At 31.6% G+C, this 18,007-nt stretch overlaps 1 protein-coding gene across 1 annotated transcript in view; it reads right to left on the bottom strand.

Annotated features, from left to right (window-relative positions):
• Positions 1-18,007, bottom strand: part of LOC141340247 (neuroligin-4, X-linked-like) — a 37,738-nt gene that overhangs the window by 9,543 nt on the left and 10,188 nt on the right. The window contains exons 2-3 of the mRNA XM_073845170.1: positions 9,040-9,673; positions 4,034-4,186 (exon numbers count right to left, since the gene is read on the bottom strand). Coding sequence (XP_073701271.1) covers positions 4,034-4,186; positions 9,040-9,457 — 571 coding nt within the window. The 5' untranslated portion in view covers positions 9,458-9,673. The remainder of the gene's footprint in view (positions 1-4,033; positions 4,187-9,039; positions 9,674-18,007) is intronic.

Raw genomic sequence — 18,007 nt, 5'->3', positions numbered from 1 at the left:
CAAATACAACTTTACAATTTTAAAAACATGTAAAATTGCAGTTTCTATGCTTTTTGTTTATAGTTGGAATCTCTGTAAAAGTAGGTGTGTCAATCTTCACTGGTTTCAAGATTCAATTTAATTTAATTACTGTTTTCATTAACAACTAAATATCACTATGGTCACATTCTCAGTTTTCAATAGTACTGCACATGGCTACATTTTCATATTTGTTTTATATCAAATTTAATTTGGGCCAACTTTACTTTATTTTTTAAATTATGTAAGCAAGGTACTTTTTAAAACAATTACTTATTTAAAATAAGTTTTCTTCAGGTATCCGAAAGTTTACAGACAATAGTTTTTCTTTTTTCCTCAGCATTACTGCCATTTTATTATTACTGATGGATCATAGACAGGGAGCTTTAACAGGCTGCATTCAAACTAATGCACAGCAGTGGCGAGAGGTGACACTTTTATTTACCAGGTATGCTGAGTGCTAAAACACCAGTAATACCAAAAATAATAATATCTTTACATTATTTAGACACCAATAAAATCAGAGACGAAATCATATTATATTTTATATAGGCCTATTTTTTCTGTGGACTTTAAACTTTTGAATTGTTGAGAAATTATGAAAATATATTATATTATTATATTATAATATTATATATAATATACAAAAATACAATACATTTTTGGCAATCAGGATCTGGCAGCAACAGCGCGTTTTTCCGCTTGGGCGAGCGCTTCGCGGACAGCTTACCCCACGAATGTAATCACGCGCACGCCAGCAAAACAGAATGCGCATTCATTCCGAGGAGTCAAGGAAGATGCGGAGAATCTGCTTGCCCAGAAGATTCAATAAGGGATTCATTTATAAGCATGTTTATATTATTTAACACGTGAACGCATTCTCTCTGACAGCCTGGTATGCAGAGCATTTGCAGCTTACTGTATATGGACGGAACGCCACTGATGCACAGATCTATTTCAATATATCAGATGTTTTTGTCCTGCTCTGAAAACATAACTGACTGTATGTACAGTTTCGTTTGAAACTATTCCAAAATGCAAGTGCATTTAACCGCGTCCGCAATCGAGCTTTAGGACGAACAAACACAAAGCGCACGTGAGTCTGTCAGTGCAACAGTTTCTTGCGTTCCAGACGGCAGAAATGAACGCATATCTAAAGTAAAACACGGCGGATGGAAGCACACTGTCAAGCAATGCGCACGTGTCTCACAGTGCAGATTCTGTGCGCTGTAGCCAGCCGCGTCTCTAGCGCGCACACGTGCCATATGCAGAAAAAAAAGAAGAAGCTCAGAATCGATTCTGAAATATTAGGAATCGATTCAGAATCGTTGAAGAGAGAATCGCGATGCATCGATGCATCGATTTTTTCTCCCACCCCTAATATATATATATATATATATATATATATATATATATATATATATATATATATATTAGTGGTGGGCCGTTATCGGCGTTAACGTGCTGCGTTAACGTGAAACTCTTATCGCGCGATAAAAAAAATATCGCCGTTAATCTATTCTCAAATTTGGGTTGGGAGCTGGGTCTAAACTACGCAAGCTATGATGACTTTCACCTTGATAGTTTAACGGGGATGTATACCAAAGACCTGTAGAATATGGTCGCGCGTTTAAGTCTCCTCCGCCAAAACACAGACGGGATCGCGTCGTCCTCCATTCATAAAAACCGAATCTACTATAGCGAAATGCCACGTAAATTCGTCGTTTTTTGGATTCATAAATCAAATGTTGGTCAGTCACTTAATTCAAATTGCGATATGGACTAGTGTATGTGAAAACTGAAATGCAAAAAGACCGTTTTAATATGAATCCGATATGTTCCGTTTGCCTAGCTGTATGTATGCATTGCGGAGACGAGCTTTTACTACACGCATACTGAAACACACGTGACGCTCCCGGTAATCTTACATGAACAGATAAACTCAATCTCCCAAACTGCTGTGAGTGTCACTTTTACCGTTTCATTTGAGAAAACTAGCATCATATCATACTGTATGACACAGAAACTTCACGGCAACCTGTCAAAATAAAAGTACGGTGTAACATGTAATGGGCTGGGTAGGTGTTGACGTTAAAAAAATAGAATCTAATAGGGAGAAAAAATAATTTCAGTGTTAGTTAGTTAGTAAACATAAGTACATCTAATTGAACATAATTTATTTTCATCAACAAATTATCATAGAACAGCTTTATGATCCATTCTCAAAGACTTTAAGTCATTATTTGGGTAGCACACATATTCTGAATGCCATCAGCAGAATTCAAATTAGCCATTTTAATCTAGATTAATCTAGATTAATTCCAAGATTTAATCTAGATTAATCTAGATTAAAAAAATTAATCTATGCCCACCCCTAATATTATATATATATTAATATTTTAAAAACTTGAAATGGAATGTTTTCATGTGTGTTCACAGGTTCATAGTCAAACTAAAAACAAATTTATAATTCATGGGTTCGTAAGATTTTTAAAAATGTTTTTTAAAGAAGTCTCTAATCATGCTAACAACATGCTAGTAACTTATTAATCATGCTAGCAACATGCTAGTAACTTATTAATCATGCTAGCAACATGCTAATAACTTGCTAATCATGCTAGCAACATGCTAGTAACCTGAAAATGATGCTAAAAACATGCTAGCAACAGGCTGGTGACATGTTAACTACATGCTAGTCACTTGCTAATCATGCTAACAACATGCTAGTAACATGCTAATCATGCTAGTAACCTGGAAATGATGCTAAAAGCGTGCTAGTAAAACGCTAAACATGCAGCATACTGATCATGCTAACAACAGGCCAGCAACAAGCTAGTAACATGCTAATCGTGATGAAATCATACTAGCAACATACTAGTAACTTGCAAATGATGCTAACAACATGCTAGTAAAACGCTAAACATGCTAACAACATACCAGTAACATGCGAATCATGCTGTAAACATGCTAGCGACATTGTAATCATGTTAGCAACATGCTAGTAACTTGCTAATCATGCTAGTAACATGCTAGTGACTTATTAATCATGCTAGCAACATGCTAATAACTTGCTAATCATGCTAGCAACATGCTAGTAACCTGAAAATGATGCTAAAAACATGCTAGCAACATGCTGGTGACATGTTAACTACATGCTAGTCACTTGCTAATCATGCTAACAACATGCTAGTAACATGCTAATCATGCTAGTAACCTGGAAATGATGCTAAAAGCATGTTAGTAAAACGCTAAACATGCAACATACTGATCATGCTAAAAACAGGCCAGCAACAAGCTAGTAACATGCTAATCGTGATGAAATCATACTAGCAACATGCTAGTAACTTGCAAATGATGCTAACAATATGCTAGTAAAACGCTAAACATGCTAACAACATACCAGTAACATGCGAATCATGCTGTAAACATGCTAGCGACATGCTAATCATGTTAGCAACATGCTAGTAACTTGCTAATCATGCTAGTAACATGCTGGTGACATGTTAATCACATTAACAACATGCTAGGAACTTGCTTGTCATGGTAGAAACATGCTAACAAAATGCTAGTATCATGTTAATCTTGCTGTAAACATGCTAGCAAAATGCTAAAAACATGCTAATAACTATCTATCTATCAATCTTTAAGCTTTTAAAACTACTTTAAACTTCAAACTATTTCAGACTGAAAACTGTCCAACTTAAAACTTTAAAACCTTTAAAACTTTTTTAAATGTTTTAAACTTTTTTAACTTTTTATACTTTTATACTTTTTCTGCTTTTTAAACTTTTCTGCTTTTTGAACTTTCTGGTTCGGTTTTCTCAAGCCAACTTAAAGTTTGTCTTGACAACCTTTTTTTATCTAGTTTAAAATAGAAATCTTTTGTAACAGTATGCATGTCTTTACTGTCACTTTTCATCAATTCAAAGCATCTGTGATGAATAGAAGTTTTACTTTTTTTTCAACAGTAAGATAAATATAGTCCTCACACATTAATGTGTTTCAAGTGACTCACCTAAAACTCCTAACCGGTAGTTAACGGTGACGACGATCACATTGCCGTAGCTAGCGAGGACGCTGCCGTCAATCATGTTCCCAGTTCCCTCGACGTATGAGCCGCCGTGAATGTAAACCATGACCGGCTTCAAACCCGTGTCATCATGTGCATCTGAAAAAGAAAGAATGGTCACTTAATACAACCAATAAACACAGTCCTTTTAGAGAACAAATCTAAGAGAAATAGAAAATTCTGTATCTGTTTGTTTTGTTATTTTCATCCAAAGGGAGTCTATGGCAGCCCTATGAAGGGAACATAGGAAATTGGTGAAATTTGGCACACTTGTAGTGATGGGCATGAATAGTGATCTGACCAACTTTGGGGTCTCTAGGACCAACTCTATAGCGCCACCACTAGTTCAAATATTCCCATTAAAACCCATTACAGTAGTGGCTATTTTGACAAGAACTGTATTCTGTTTTGTTGCTCCTCTTCCTTGAAAATTGATCCAGTTCTTCCCAAAATTGGCTCAGGTGATCTTTGGATTGAGCTGCACAGAACTGACTGACTGAACACGTTTTTAAATTCATCTTTGTTCAAAAGTTATGATGTTGCAAAGTTAACAAGGCCGACCCAAAATTGGTTCAAGAGGCTATATCTTGGCCAAACTTTGATCAGTTGAAATGAAACTTGGTATGCTTCCTCAAAAACATGCTCTGAGGGTTCATGCCAAAGTTGGGAGCAGCTCCACCTATGGGTCGTGAGATACTAAAAATACACATTTTTGCTTATAACTTTTGTCATTTTGAAATTTGACATAATTTGCAAGATAGGTAGGGATCATCGACAGCATGTCCCAGAGTTACCTGAGAAGTTTGAACACAGCGCCACCTAGTGTTCATGCTTAATGGTTACATTAATTAAAAATATGACGGCACACAGGTTTAAAACAACAGTAAATACTAAATACTGACAGAATGTTTTTTTTTCTGAACTGTTCGATTAATTCATCTCGTCTGTGTGCATTTAGAGGAAATGTATTCAAGTTTTGCACTTAATAGAGATGACTGGGGTCATTACTGGGCGTTTCCTCATGAGCTTTTAGCCGCTAGTGTTTTATATCACGTCCATTAAGTCATTATGGTCTCCATTAGGCAGAAGATTTAAACCAGAAAACACTGGAACGCTGTGGAAAACTGGGTATTTTCATTCGTTGAGGGCAGGAAAAAACCCAAACGATTATGAAAAACTGCTGATTGTTTTCATTAAGTATGAAACATGAAACTGTGTTTAATAAGAAAGAGAATGTTTACTGTTGTGATTTACTGTGTTTCCCATGAGCATTAATAAAAACTTCAAAGAAAACCTAGATTCATCAAGGCATTCTCATGTTAATTAAAATCAACTTAAGCAAAGATTATCTTCACATAAACTGCATTAGAGGAAACATTTATATAACAGCTGTTTCTCATCATCTTTTTAACTTTATAAAGCTACTGTATCATATGATAGAGTGATACTTTGGTATGCCCATTATAATGAATAAAAGTAATTATTGCATTTTAATATGTTTAGCATGAAATAATGTCTTATATTTATCTTAAACCAATCATTTTGTCTGTCCCTGAGGCACTTCACTGAGTTTGTACACATAGTGTAGACATTTTTGGCAATAATGTAAGCACTTCTTTGTGTTCCGTTTATTTCAAGTAACATTTTTTTATGGTCTTAAAATAAAATAAAATCATTTATTCAGTAAGCATTTATTTTATTTTAATTTTTATGAAAAAAAAAATATTGTCTTTTTTTATGGCTTCAGTTTTATTTTAATGTTAATTAACAATAATAACCTAGACCTATTTATCAATATCAACCTATTTTTAGTTACCATTTATTTTCTTATTATTTATTTAATGGTCTTAGTTTTATTTTTTTATGGCTTTAGTATTATTTTTATGTTAGTTAACCATAATAATCCTGGAAAGACCTAGACCTATTTATAAAATAAAATAAAATAAAACAAAACATTTTGTTTCAGTTAGCATTTATTTTATTACTATGTTTTTATGGTCTTAGTTTTATTTTTTTATGGCTTTAGCTTAATTAGTTAACTATAATAACCTCGGAAAGACCTAGACCTATTTATAAAATAAAATAAAATAAAATAAAATAAAATAAAATAAATAAAATAAAATAAAATAAAATAAAATAAAATAAAATAAAATAAAATAAAATAAAATAAAATTCAGTAAGCATTCATTTTATTTTAATTTTTATGGCTTCAGTTTTGTTTTAATGTTAGTTAACCATAATAACCTAGACATATTTATCAATATCAACCTATTTTCAGTCACCATTTATTTTATTATTATTCGTTTAATGGACTTAGTTTTATTTTTTATGACTTTAGTTTTATTTTTATATTAGTTAACCATAATAACCCTGGAAAGACCTAGACCTATTTATGAGAAAGTTAAATAAATAAGATAAAATACATTTTATTTCAAGTAACATTTTTTATGGTCTTAATTTTTTTTTTTTATGGCTTTATTTTTATTTTTATGTTAGTTAATCATAACCCTGGAAAGACCTATACCTATTATAAAATAAAATAAAATAAAATAAAATAAAATAAAATAAAATAAAATACATTTTATTTCAGTTAGCATTTATTTTATTAATATTTTTTAATGGCTTCAGTTTTATTTTTATATTAGTTAACCATAATAACACTGGAAAGACCTAGACCTAATAATAAAATAAAATAAAATAAAATAAAATAAAATAAAATAAAATAATAAATTAAAATAAAATAAAATAAATTAAATACATTTTATTTCAGTTAGCATTTATTTTATTTCAAGTAACATTTTTATAGTCTTTTTTTTTTTTTTTTTTTTTTTAATATTAGTTAGCTATAATAACCCTGGAAAGCCCTAAAACCAGAGACGGTGTCATTGTAAATGGTGAACAAAACTTGCATGACCAAACCCCTTGAGTTCTACATCTAATGTTTTGTTTTCCGCCTTCGTTCATCACACGTTTCATTATGTTCCGCTCCTCGAGGCGATGCGCTGTGTTACTGATGAATCTACTAGAGCGTCACAGTTTGGACATCAACTGCTGAAATCATAAATCCATCTCCTTAGGGAACAAACAGCATATTTAGTTTCTGTCTATATAAAAAACAAGAAGCGACACGCACAAATAAGATCATGGCAATCCCATGAATGCATGGATATAATGATGAAGTGGCTCCGTTCCAACATCTACTGAGCTGCCTAAGTAGACAGCATGCTTCTGTTTCACATATTAAAGCTTTTTATGTATCCTTTGTCAAGGAGTCAATCCTATAAATGACCCAGTCTTAAATAGCACGGGTATATCTGTAGCAATAGCCAAAAATACATTGTACTTGGCATCTTTTATGCCAAAGATATTTAGATATTAAGTAAAGCACATGCTCCATGTAGATATTTTATACATTTCATACCATAAATATATCAAAACTTAATTTTTGATTAGTAATTTGCATTGCTAAGAACTTCATTTGGACAACTTTAAAGGCAATATTCTCAATTTTTTTTTTTTTTTTTTTTTTTTGCACCCTCAGATTGGAGATTTTCAAATAGTTGTATCTCAGCCAAACCATACAACAATGGAAAGCTTATTTATTTAGCTTTTATAAAATGGATAAATCTCAATTTCAAAAAAATTACCCTTACGGAAATCTGTGCAAGGATAAAGAATAATTATAAGTCAATCAATACCAAGAAATATGTATTATTAAAAATAAAGGTTTCACCTTATTATGTAAAATTACATAAATATTAATTTGCTTTAAACCTTTATATACACTCAATTCAAAATAGGATATTAAATGGGCACAAACTTCTGGAACTTTCTGGAAACTTCCAGAATTTTTCACTTTTTTGGAAATTTGGGGTTTGTTCAGAAACTTGTAGAAAGTTTATGGAAACTTACTGAAAATGGCAACCCTAGACATTGCATCTTTCATAAATGATTACAATTGTATTAAGAATTTCATATAAAAACAAATATATATATATATATATATATATATATATATATATATATATATATATAGTTCAAAAGTTTGGGGTCATTATTTTTTTTAAAGACATGAATACTTTTATTCATCAAGGAAGCGTAAAATTGAAAAAGTTAAGACACTTTTTTTTTGTGAATCCTGAAAATAATATATATTCCCTTTTCAATATCAATATCGGTTTTACTCATTTTCATTCATGAGTTTTAGTTATTTTAAGTTAAACCAAATGATTTGGCAACTACTTGAGAAAAAAATAAACACCATACATAAACGAAAAATAAAGTAGCAACTTACATTTCTGGTAAAAAAACTGGAAAATTCTAGTTTTTTGGATTTTCCAGGATTTTAAAAGCTTTTGAAAAAAAAAGCGGAATTATTAGAAACTTTAGGAAAGTTTATGGAAATTTACTGAAATGTTTCCACCCCTTTGCAACCCTACAGAAATGGCATCTTTTTTTTATTTTTATAAATTAATACAATTGCATTGTTAATTGATTAAATTATTAATTTTGAGTGATATATATTATATATAATATATTATATATAATAATGTCCAAAAGTTTGGGGTCACTATGTTTTTTTTTAAAGAAATTAATACTTTTATTAATCAAGAAAGCATTAAATTGATTTTTTTTTAAAGTGTCTGTCAATACTGATAAATATAATGCATCATGGATTCCACAAAAATATTCCTTCATCAATAATAATCAAAAATGTTTTTGGATTTCTGAAGAATCATGTGACGCTTAAGACCGGAGTAAAGATGCTGAAAATCCAGCTTTGTTCACAGAAATAAATTACAAAGTAACAGATATTCACCTAGCAAACATCTATTTTAAATTCTAAAAATATTTTAAGATTTTTACAGTATGTTTGATTAAATAAATACAGCCTTTGTGAGCAAAAGAGACTTGAAAACCAAAGGTTTGTGTGTGCATTTCATATGCCCTACCTTCCTCTGTGGGCACGTAGACATTGAGGTACAGACAGTCTTCGCTCTGCTCATGCACATACGTCGCAACCGTATCCAGATTAGCGGTAAACCAAACCGGCAACATGTCAGTGAGCAACAGCCGATCCTCCAGATACTGCGGACACACCGGAGCAAACTGCGTGGCGTTTCTGATGCCGGGCCAAGACGCCGGCGGCTCCGGAGCCTGAAAGCGGCGTTCTCCAGTAGGGGGCATCGCATACGGGACGCCCAGATACTGCTCCACGGGGCCCAGGATCTCACTGGGAAGAGCCACCTTCAATCCACGCAGCTTTCCGTAGTTTGTGGTAACGGTGGTGAATTGTGCTTGCTGGCAAATGACGAGCGTAACTCCCCAAACCACGGAGACGATCTGAAGGATCATTCTGAGACGAAACATGACGAAAACAAGGAAGCAAAGGTGTAATCCTCACAAATGTGCGACTGCAGATCTGTTAATCCAAAACGGCACGGATCCTCAGGCGAGCTCCTTCCGTTGCTGATGTTGGGCTGGTTTGTCTGTCGGAGCGACGGGCCTCGTGTTGACAGAGACGGTGCCTGCCATGTTTGAGAAACACAAGTATATCCTGATTTAATTCCAGCTGGATTGAGTCGCCTGTGGGACAGAGAGGAGCACAATCAAATCATGATTTACACCAGAAATGTACTCAATATGGCTGGGCGAGATTCACTATAAATGTCATATTTGACTGGGAACACCGCAAGTGTGACTTTTTGCAATTTTGTACCAAATAAAAGCATTTACTGTAAATGCAAACTTCCTGATTGTTTAATATTGTGATTTTTTTTTTCTCAAAAAATTAGGTGCCTAATCTCAGATAAATGAGGCCTATGATTAATCAGATGCAAACAGAAATACAAAACCAGTCCTAAATGAAAGAAAACAAGTTGACAAAAAGAATGAATCCAATATTTGGTGATAATATAGCATAATGAGGAACTTACAAGCAATTGTTTGGAGTCCGGTCATTTTTGACCCGGGAACACCACAAGAGTTTGTTTTTTTGGCATATCTCGGACCCTAGGCTGACCACAGAGACGCGTTTTTTTTACAGCCAATTTATGGGGCAGGCAGCGAGCGGATCGTGAAGAAAGGTCAGCTGAATGTGACACTTTATGTTTCAGGCTTGAAATCGCTGATACAATCTTCAAACTTAAAGGAACACTCCACTTTTTTTGCAAATAGGCTCATTCTCCAACTCCCCCCGAGTTAATAAGTTGATTTTTACCATTTTGAAATCCATTCAGCCGTTCTCCTGTTCTGGCGATATCACTTTTAGCATAGCTTAGCATAGATCATTGAATCCTATTAGACCAATAGCATCGTGTTCAAAAATGACCAACGAGTTTCCATATTTGTCCTATTTAAAACTCTTCTGTAGTTATATCGTGCACTAAGTGCAAAGCTGTGAGTTTCTAGGCTGATAAGATTAGGAACTACACTTCCATTCCGGCGTAATAGTCAAGGAAGTTTGCTGCCGTAATATGGCCGAAGCAGGCGGAGTATTATCAGAAATGAGTTCCCAGCTAGTTTAGCATTTGCACATGTGCTGCGTGGTATTACTGCTCCTGCTTCGGCCTTATTACAGCAGCAAACTTCCTTGACTATTACGCCGGAATGGGAGTGTAGTTCCTAATCTTATCAGCCTAGAAACTAGCAGCTTTGCATTTCCACTGGTCTTAGTGCACGATATAACTACAGAAGAGTCAAGTTTTAAATATAGGACAAATATGGAAACTCGTTGGTCATTTTTGAATGTGATGCTATTGGTCTAATAGGATTCAATGATCTATGCTAAGCTATGCTAAAAGTGATATCGCCAGAACTGGAGAACGGCTGAATGGATTTCAAAACGGTAAAAATCAGCTTATTAACTCAGGGGGAGTTGGAGAATGAGCCTATTTCCAAAAAAAGGGGAGTGTTCCTTTAAACCTTAGTTAAAATGATAGTTCCTCTGACTGAAAAACACAGTCTTTTAAAATAGATATATATATATAAACATAGATATACACTACCATTTCTTGAAAGAACATAATAGTTTTATTCAATAAGGATGCATTAAATTGATCAAACCGAAAATGTTTAAAATATTTCTATTTCAAATAAATGCTGTTCTTTTGAACTTTCTTTTCATCTGTGAATCCTGAAAAATAAAATGCATGATGGTTTCCACACAAATGTTGTCACAAACGAGTGCGGATGGAGAAGTGGTGGAATCCAGGGAAATGCAGGGAAACCGGAGTATAAACAAAAAAGACACTTTATTAACTAAACAAACAGAAATCCAGGGGCAAACGGTAAACAGAAGTAACAATCATTGACGGACAAAGAGGAGTGAGCAGACACAGACTTAAATACACTGGAACAGGGCTGGGGTTACAAACGAGCAAACCAGGGGGAAATACAAATATGGGCAAGACTGAACCAAATGAACAAGAACCAAAAGGGGGAAACAAGGACTAAACCATTTGAACTGGAAACAGAGGGGGAAAAACACTAGGACAACATGACAGACAAGACTATAATCCTGAAAACTGTTTTCAACAGTAATGTTCAAAAATATATATATTTTTAAACAGCAAATCAGCATATTAGAATAATTTCTGAGGGATCATTGGACACTGAAGACTGATGCTAAAAGTAATGAGTAATGATGCTAAAAATCAGCTTTGATCAGAGAAATAAATTACATTTTAACTAATATTCACATCGAAAACAGCTATTTTACATTCTAATACTTTTTCATTTTTTCCTGTATTTTTGATCAAATAAATGCAGCCTTGAAGAGCAGAAGAGACACATTTATTTATTTGTTTGTAGTGAATACCTGTTTCAGCTTTATCACACATAAGATTGTGTTTATTATTTATAAATTGTCTTTTTCTGAAGCATTATGCAAAATATTTTTTTACAAATAAAGCATGCATTGTGCATTTGAATCGTTGAATTGATTTTCTCCAGTAAATCTTTGTTGTAAATAAAGACATTAAGCATAAACAAGAGAAAACTAAAATAAAATGATCTCTGTCTGATCAAAACATCTTGGTTTAACACATTAAACTGGACAGACTCACTAAAAATGCTGTGCTTGGTTAATAAATATAATCTCTTCTAGTCAAAAACATCAACAAGGTTAAATCGTGAGCATCCTGTAGAAATGAAAACACTATAATATCTTAAAAGCCCCTGGTAAAACACCTTATCAGTGCATCGACCATCATTCACCAGCGACTCAAAAGCGTGGTTTAGCAGATTCAGGCATGCATTTCAATGCATTAGTCACTCCTAAAACATCTCCACGTCTAACAGGATAATACTGCAATTCTAATGGTGTTTTTGTGGCTGTGAAAAAACACACTCAGCTTTGTGTTTTGCATCCATTAAAATGAATGAAATGTTCAGTGGCTTCGCTGGCAGGGGCAAAAGTCCGAGCTCTGTAATAACGCGGGCCGTATAAATCTGGCACATTCATTCAGCAGTCGTCTGAACGCTCAGAGCCATTAACAAAGCTGTCAGCCAGACATCTGCAGCGCTTAGCACATCTCATCTGTGGGTGTCCACTTACGTAATGTTGAGCAACACGGCCATTCACCGCTGAAATATATTATTCATGAGGATCCTCGTCTCGTTTTACACTGACAATGTCCAAACATCCTTAGAAAGCAAACAAAACAAACAAAACAAAGACATATTAAGGCTTGTTTATAGAAACTCTAATGTTTACTATGAACAAACAAAATTAACACTAAAAAAAGTGCTAAGACAAAATATCATGTACTTATATTTTGCTTGTTTTCACTGCAAAAAAAGACAATTTATTATTATTTGTTCTTACAAATATTGCAACATTCTTAAAGTAAGAAGCAAATGCAATATTTTGACTTTGCATTTTTTTTAAATGAGGTTTCTTTCATCTTGTTTATGCTTAATATCTGGAATATAAGATTATTTTCTCTTTGCATTTTATTTTCATGTTTTATTTCACTTGTTTTCTCTTGTTTATGCTTAATGTCTTTATATACAACACGGATTTACTACAAAAAACTAATTTGACAAAGATTGCAACATTTTTACATTACAAAGCTTGCAACATCCTTAAAACAAGAAGCAAATCTTTTTTTTTTTAATTTTCATGTTTTATTTCACTTGTTTTTTCTTGTTTATGCATAATGTCTTTATATACAACACAGATTTACTGAAAAAAATATTACAAATATTGCAACATCCTTAAAACAAGAAGCAAAATTAATTAAATTTTTTTGAATTAGGGTTATTTCCACTTGTTTATGCTTAAAATCTGGAATATAAGTTTATTTTGTCTTTGCATTTAATTTTCATGTTTTATTTAACTTGTTTTCTCATGTTTATGTTTAATGTCTTTATATACATCATTGATTCATTAAAAAAATCCACAATTCAAATGCACAACTCATGCTTTGTTTGTAAAAAAAAATATATAAGTTACTCATATTTTGCTTCGGCTTGTTACAATGAAAAAAAAGACAATTTAATCTTATTTATTCATATTACTATTGCCACATAATTAAAGCAAGAAGCAAATTTATTATTTTGACTTTTCATTTTTTTTAATTGAGGTTTCTTTCATCTTGTTTATGCCTAATATCTGCAATATCAGTTTATTTTGTCTTTTTATTTTGCATTTTATTTTCATGTTTTATTTCACTTGTTTTCTCTTGTTAATGCATAATGTCTTTATATTTTCTCTTGTTTATGCTTAATGTCTTTATATACAACATTGATTTACTGAAAAAAAATATATTAAAAATACATCAACATCCTTAAAATTTTAATATTTTGACTTTGAATTTTTTTTATTAGAGTTATTTCCACTAGTTTATGCCTAAAATCAGGAATATAAGTTTATTCTATCTTTGCATTTTATTTTCATATTTTATTTAACTTGTTTTCTCATGCTTATGTTTAATGTTTTTATATACAACATTGATTCATTAAAAAAAATCCACAATTCAAATGCACAAAAAAATAATAAATAAATAAATAAATAAATAAATAAATAAATAAATAAGTTACTCATATTTTGCTTCAGCTTGTTATAATGCAAAAAAAGACAATTTAATCTTATTTATTCTTACAAATATTGCCTTATACTTAGTTCACATTTCTTAAAATTCGGCTTATATTAACTTGTTTATGCTTAATATCTGGAATATAAGTTTATTTTGTCTTTGCATTTTCTTTTCATGTAGTTTTACTTCACTCGTTTATGCTTAATGTCTTTACATAAAACAGATTTACTGAAAAAAATTTACAATTTTAATTCAACAATTCAAATACACAACTCACACTTTATTTGTAAAAAAAAATATTTTGCTTCAGCTTGTTTATGCTGCAAAATGACAATTTATTCTTTCAAATATTGCAACCTTCTTAAAACAAGAGTATTTTTAACTTGTTAATGCTTAATATCTTTATATTCAAGATAGTTTATCTGAAAAAAGCAACAATACAAATGCACACATCCAAAATCAAACACATGAAAATTTGCCTCTGATTATTTACACTGCAAAAAAAAAAAAAAAAAAAATTAAAAATACAACTCATTTAAAAAAATGCAGTCAAAATATTACATTTGCTTCTTGTTTCAAGGATGTTGCAATGTTTGTAAGAATAATTTGTAATAGCAAAATATGAGTAATTTCTATTTTTTTTTTACAAATTACATAAAGTGTGAATTTGAATTGTTGTATTTTTATAAAGACATTACGCATAAACGAGAAAACAAGTGAAATAAATCTAAACGAAAATAAAATGCAAAGACAAAATCAACTTATATTCCAGATATTAAGCATAAACTAGTTGAAATAAACCATTTTAAAGAATGCAAAGTCAAAATATTAAATTTGCTTCTTGCTTTGATGATGTTGCAATATTTGTAAGAGTAAATAAGAATAAAAGGGGAATTTTTGCATTGTAAACAAGCTGAAGCAAAATGTAATAACTTCTATTTCTTTACAAATTACATAAAGCGTGAGTTGTGCATTTGAAGTGTTGGTTTTTCAGTAAATCAATGTTGTATAAAGACATTAAGCATAAACAAGTGAAATAACAAAACTTATACAAAAAATGAATAATTAAATAAAATGCACAGACAAAATACACATATATTCCAGATGGATTCTCTAACAACAAGGCTTAATTTTAAATTTGCATCTAAGTAGTTTTGCTGTATTATTTAAATATTTTTACAGGAATTTTTTTTTTTTTTTTTTGCAATGTAAATAATCTGAGGCAACATTTCATGTGCTTGATTTTTGATGTGTGCATTTGTATTGTTGCTTTAACTAAACTATCGTGATTATAAAGATATTAGGCATAAAGAAGTGAAATAAAACTAATAAAAAATGCAAAGTCAAAATATCACATTTAAGAATGTTGCAATATTTGTAACAATAAGTATAAATTATCTTTTTGCAGTGAGTTGTGCATTTGAAGTGTTGAACTGAAATTGATGACTTTTTTCAGTAAATCTGTACTGTATATAAAGACATTAAGCATAAACAAGTGAAATAACAAAATTAATACTAAAAAAAATAAAAACATACATTCCAGATGGATTCTCTGACAACAAGGTTTAATTTAAAATTTGCATTTAAATAATTTTGCCATATTATTTCAATATTTTTACAGGAATTAAAAGTAAATTGTTTTTTTTGTTTTTTTTTGCAATGTAAATAATCTGAGGCAAAATTTCAAGCGTTTGATTTTTGATGTGTGCATTTGTATTGTTGCTTTTTTCAGATAAACTATCTTGAGCATAACGATATTGATCATAAACAAGCTGAAATAAACCTCATTAAAAAAATGCAAAGTCAAAATATCAAATTAGCTTTTTTCTTTAAGGATGTTTGCATATTTGTGCAGAATAAGAAGACAGAAGTAAAAAGCAAATAGTGGCCTTTTGCACTCCGAAGAGTAGCATTTAATTTGTTATAAATTACATAAGGTTTAAGTTGTGCATTTGTATTGGTGATGTTTTAGAGAATCTGCCTTGAGTCTAAAGATATTGAGCATAAATAAGTAATAAAGCTAAGTGAAAATAAAATGCAAAGACAAAATACACTAGATTTTCTGAAAACAAGTCTTAATATCAAAGTAGTTTCTTGCTACAGGACAACAAGACAAAAGAAAACGAGATTAAAGTGTTAAGAATGTACTATTTTTTGCAGTGCAAGCTGAATAAGAACATTAACTTTTAATTTGTTATAAACTGCATTAAGTTTGAGTTACATAAACAAGAGCATTATATAAACTACTACTGAGATTAAACGAATGAAATCAAGGCAGAATTAAAGGTGCTATAAATCGTGTCTCTGTTGGTTGCTGTCAGAAAGCATCAAGCTGTGTGGAAATTTAATTTTCAGGAATATAATATTCTAGGATTCAGGCACGACAAACAAAACTTTTAATTAGTTTTCACACAAAACCTTGACAATCACGCTGTTCTTGGCAGGTTTGGACGTGTCGCTGTTTTCACATTGTTCTTTCTCAAACGGCTCATTCCCTTCAAAACTAACAATGCTGCACATTTACAGTCACAGATAAACCACCGCTTGTGCTAAAACAAACCGATTCAGCTTGAACTAGAAAATGTTTGGTCAGGTTGTTTGCGGGTTTCATGCATTCCTGTATAGAAGATCTATCTAGATCTCAAGGTCATGGGTTTGTTTCCCAGCGAATGTATAGATTAAATTCAATGTAAGACACTTTAGATAAATGCATAAATGTAAATTTGTTCCAGTTTAGATGCAGAGATGAATCTAGGATTTGAATGTAAGAATAACATCAATTTCCATTACTTTTTCCAGTCATTTGTGAGCCAAAATAGCAAAAGCACAGTCAAAAATGAAATTGTGCTGATACAATCTGACCCTTAGGTCATCCAAGATTAGAATGAGTTTGTTTCTTCATCAGATTTGGAGAAATGTCTTAACCAATGGATCCTCTGCAGTGAATGGGTGCCATCAGAAACATCAGAAAGAGTCCAAACAGCTGATAAAAACATCACAATAATCCACAAGAAAACAAATCCATCAAGACATTTTTAACAAAAATATGAGTTCATAATGCATAATAATGTTTTTTCATTCTTTTTCTAAGAATTGCGTGATAAAAATTTGCATTTCTGAGAAATAGTCACAATTGTGTGATATAAACTAACAGTTGCGAGTTATAAACTCGTAATTCTGAGAAATGAAGTCAGAATTCCGAGATATAAACTTGTAATTCTGAGAAATAAAGTCAGAATTCCGAGATATAAACTCGTAATTCTGAAAAATAAAGTCAGAATTCCGAGATATAAACTCGTAATTCTGAAAAATAAAGTCAGACTTCCGAGATATAAACTCGTAATTCTGAGAAATAGTCAGAATTCCGAAGTATAAACTCGTAATTCTGAGAAATAAAGTCAGAATTCCGAAATATAAACTCACAATTCTGAGAAATAAAGTCAGAATTCCGAAGTATAAACTCGTAATTCTGAGAAATAAAGTCAGAATTCCGAAATATAAACTCACAATTCTGAGAAATAAAGTCAGAATTCCGAAGTATAAACTGGTAATTCTGAGAAATAAAGTCAGAATTCCGAAGTATAAACTCGTAATTCTGAGAAATAAAGTCAGAATTCCAAAATATAAATTCACAATTATGAGAAATAAAGTCAGAATTCCAAAGTATAAACTCGTAATTATGAGAAATAAAGTCAGAATTCCGAAGTATAAACTCGTAATTATGAGAAATAAAGTCAGAATTCCGAAGTATAAACTCGTAATTATGAGAAATAAAGTCAGAATTCCGAAGTATAAACTCGTAATTCTGAGAAATAAAGTCAGAATTTCGAAGTATAAACTCGTAATTCTGAGAAATAAAGTCAGAATTCCGAAGTATAAA

Source organism: Garra rufa, chromosome 8 (genome assembly GCF_049309525.1).
Source record: "Garra rufa chromosome 8, GarRuf1.0, whole genome shotgun sequence".
In the NCBI taxonomy this organism is placed as follows: domain Eukaryota; kingdom Metazoa; phylum Chordata; class Actinopteri; order Cypriniformes; family Cyprinidae; genus Garra; species Garra rufa.
This window is presented reverse-complemented; position numbering and strand designations above follow the sequence as displayed.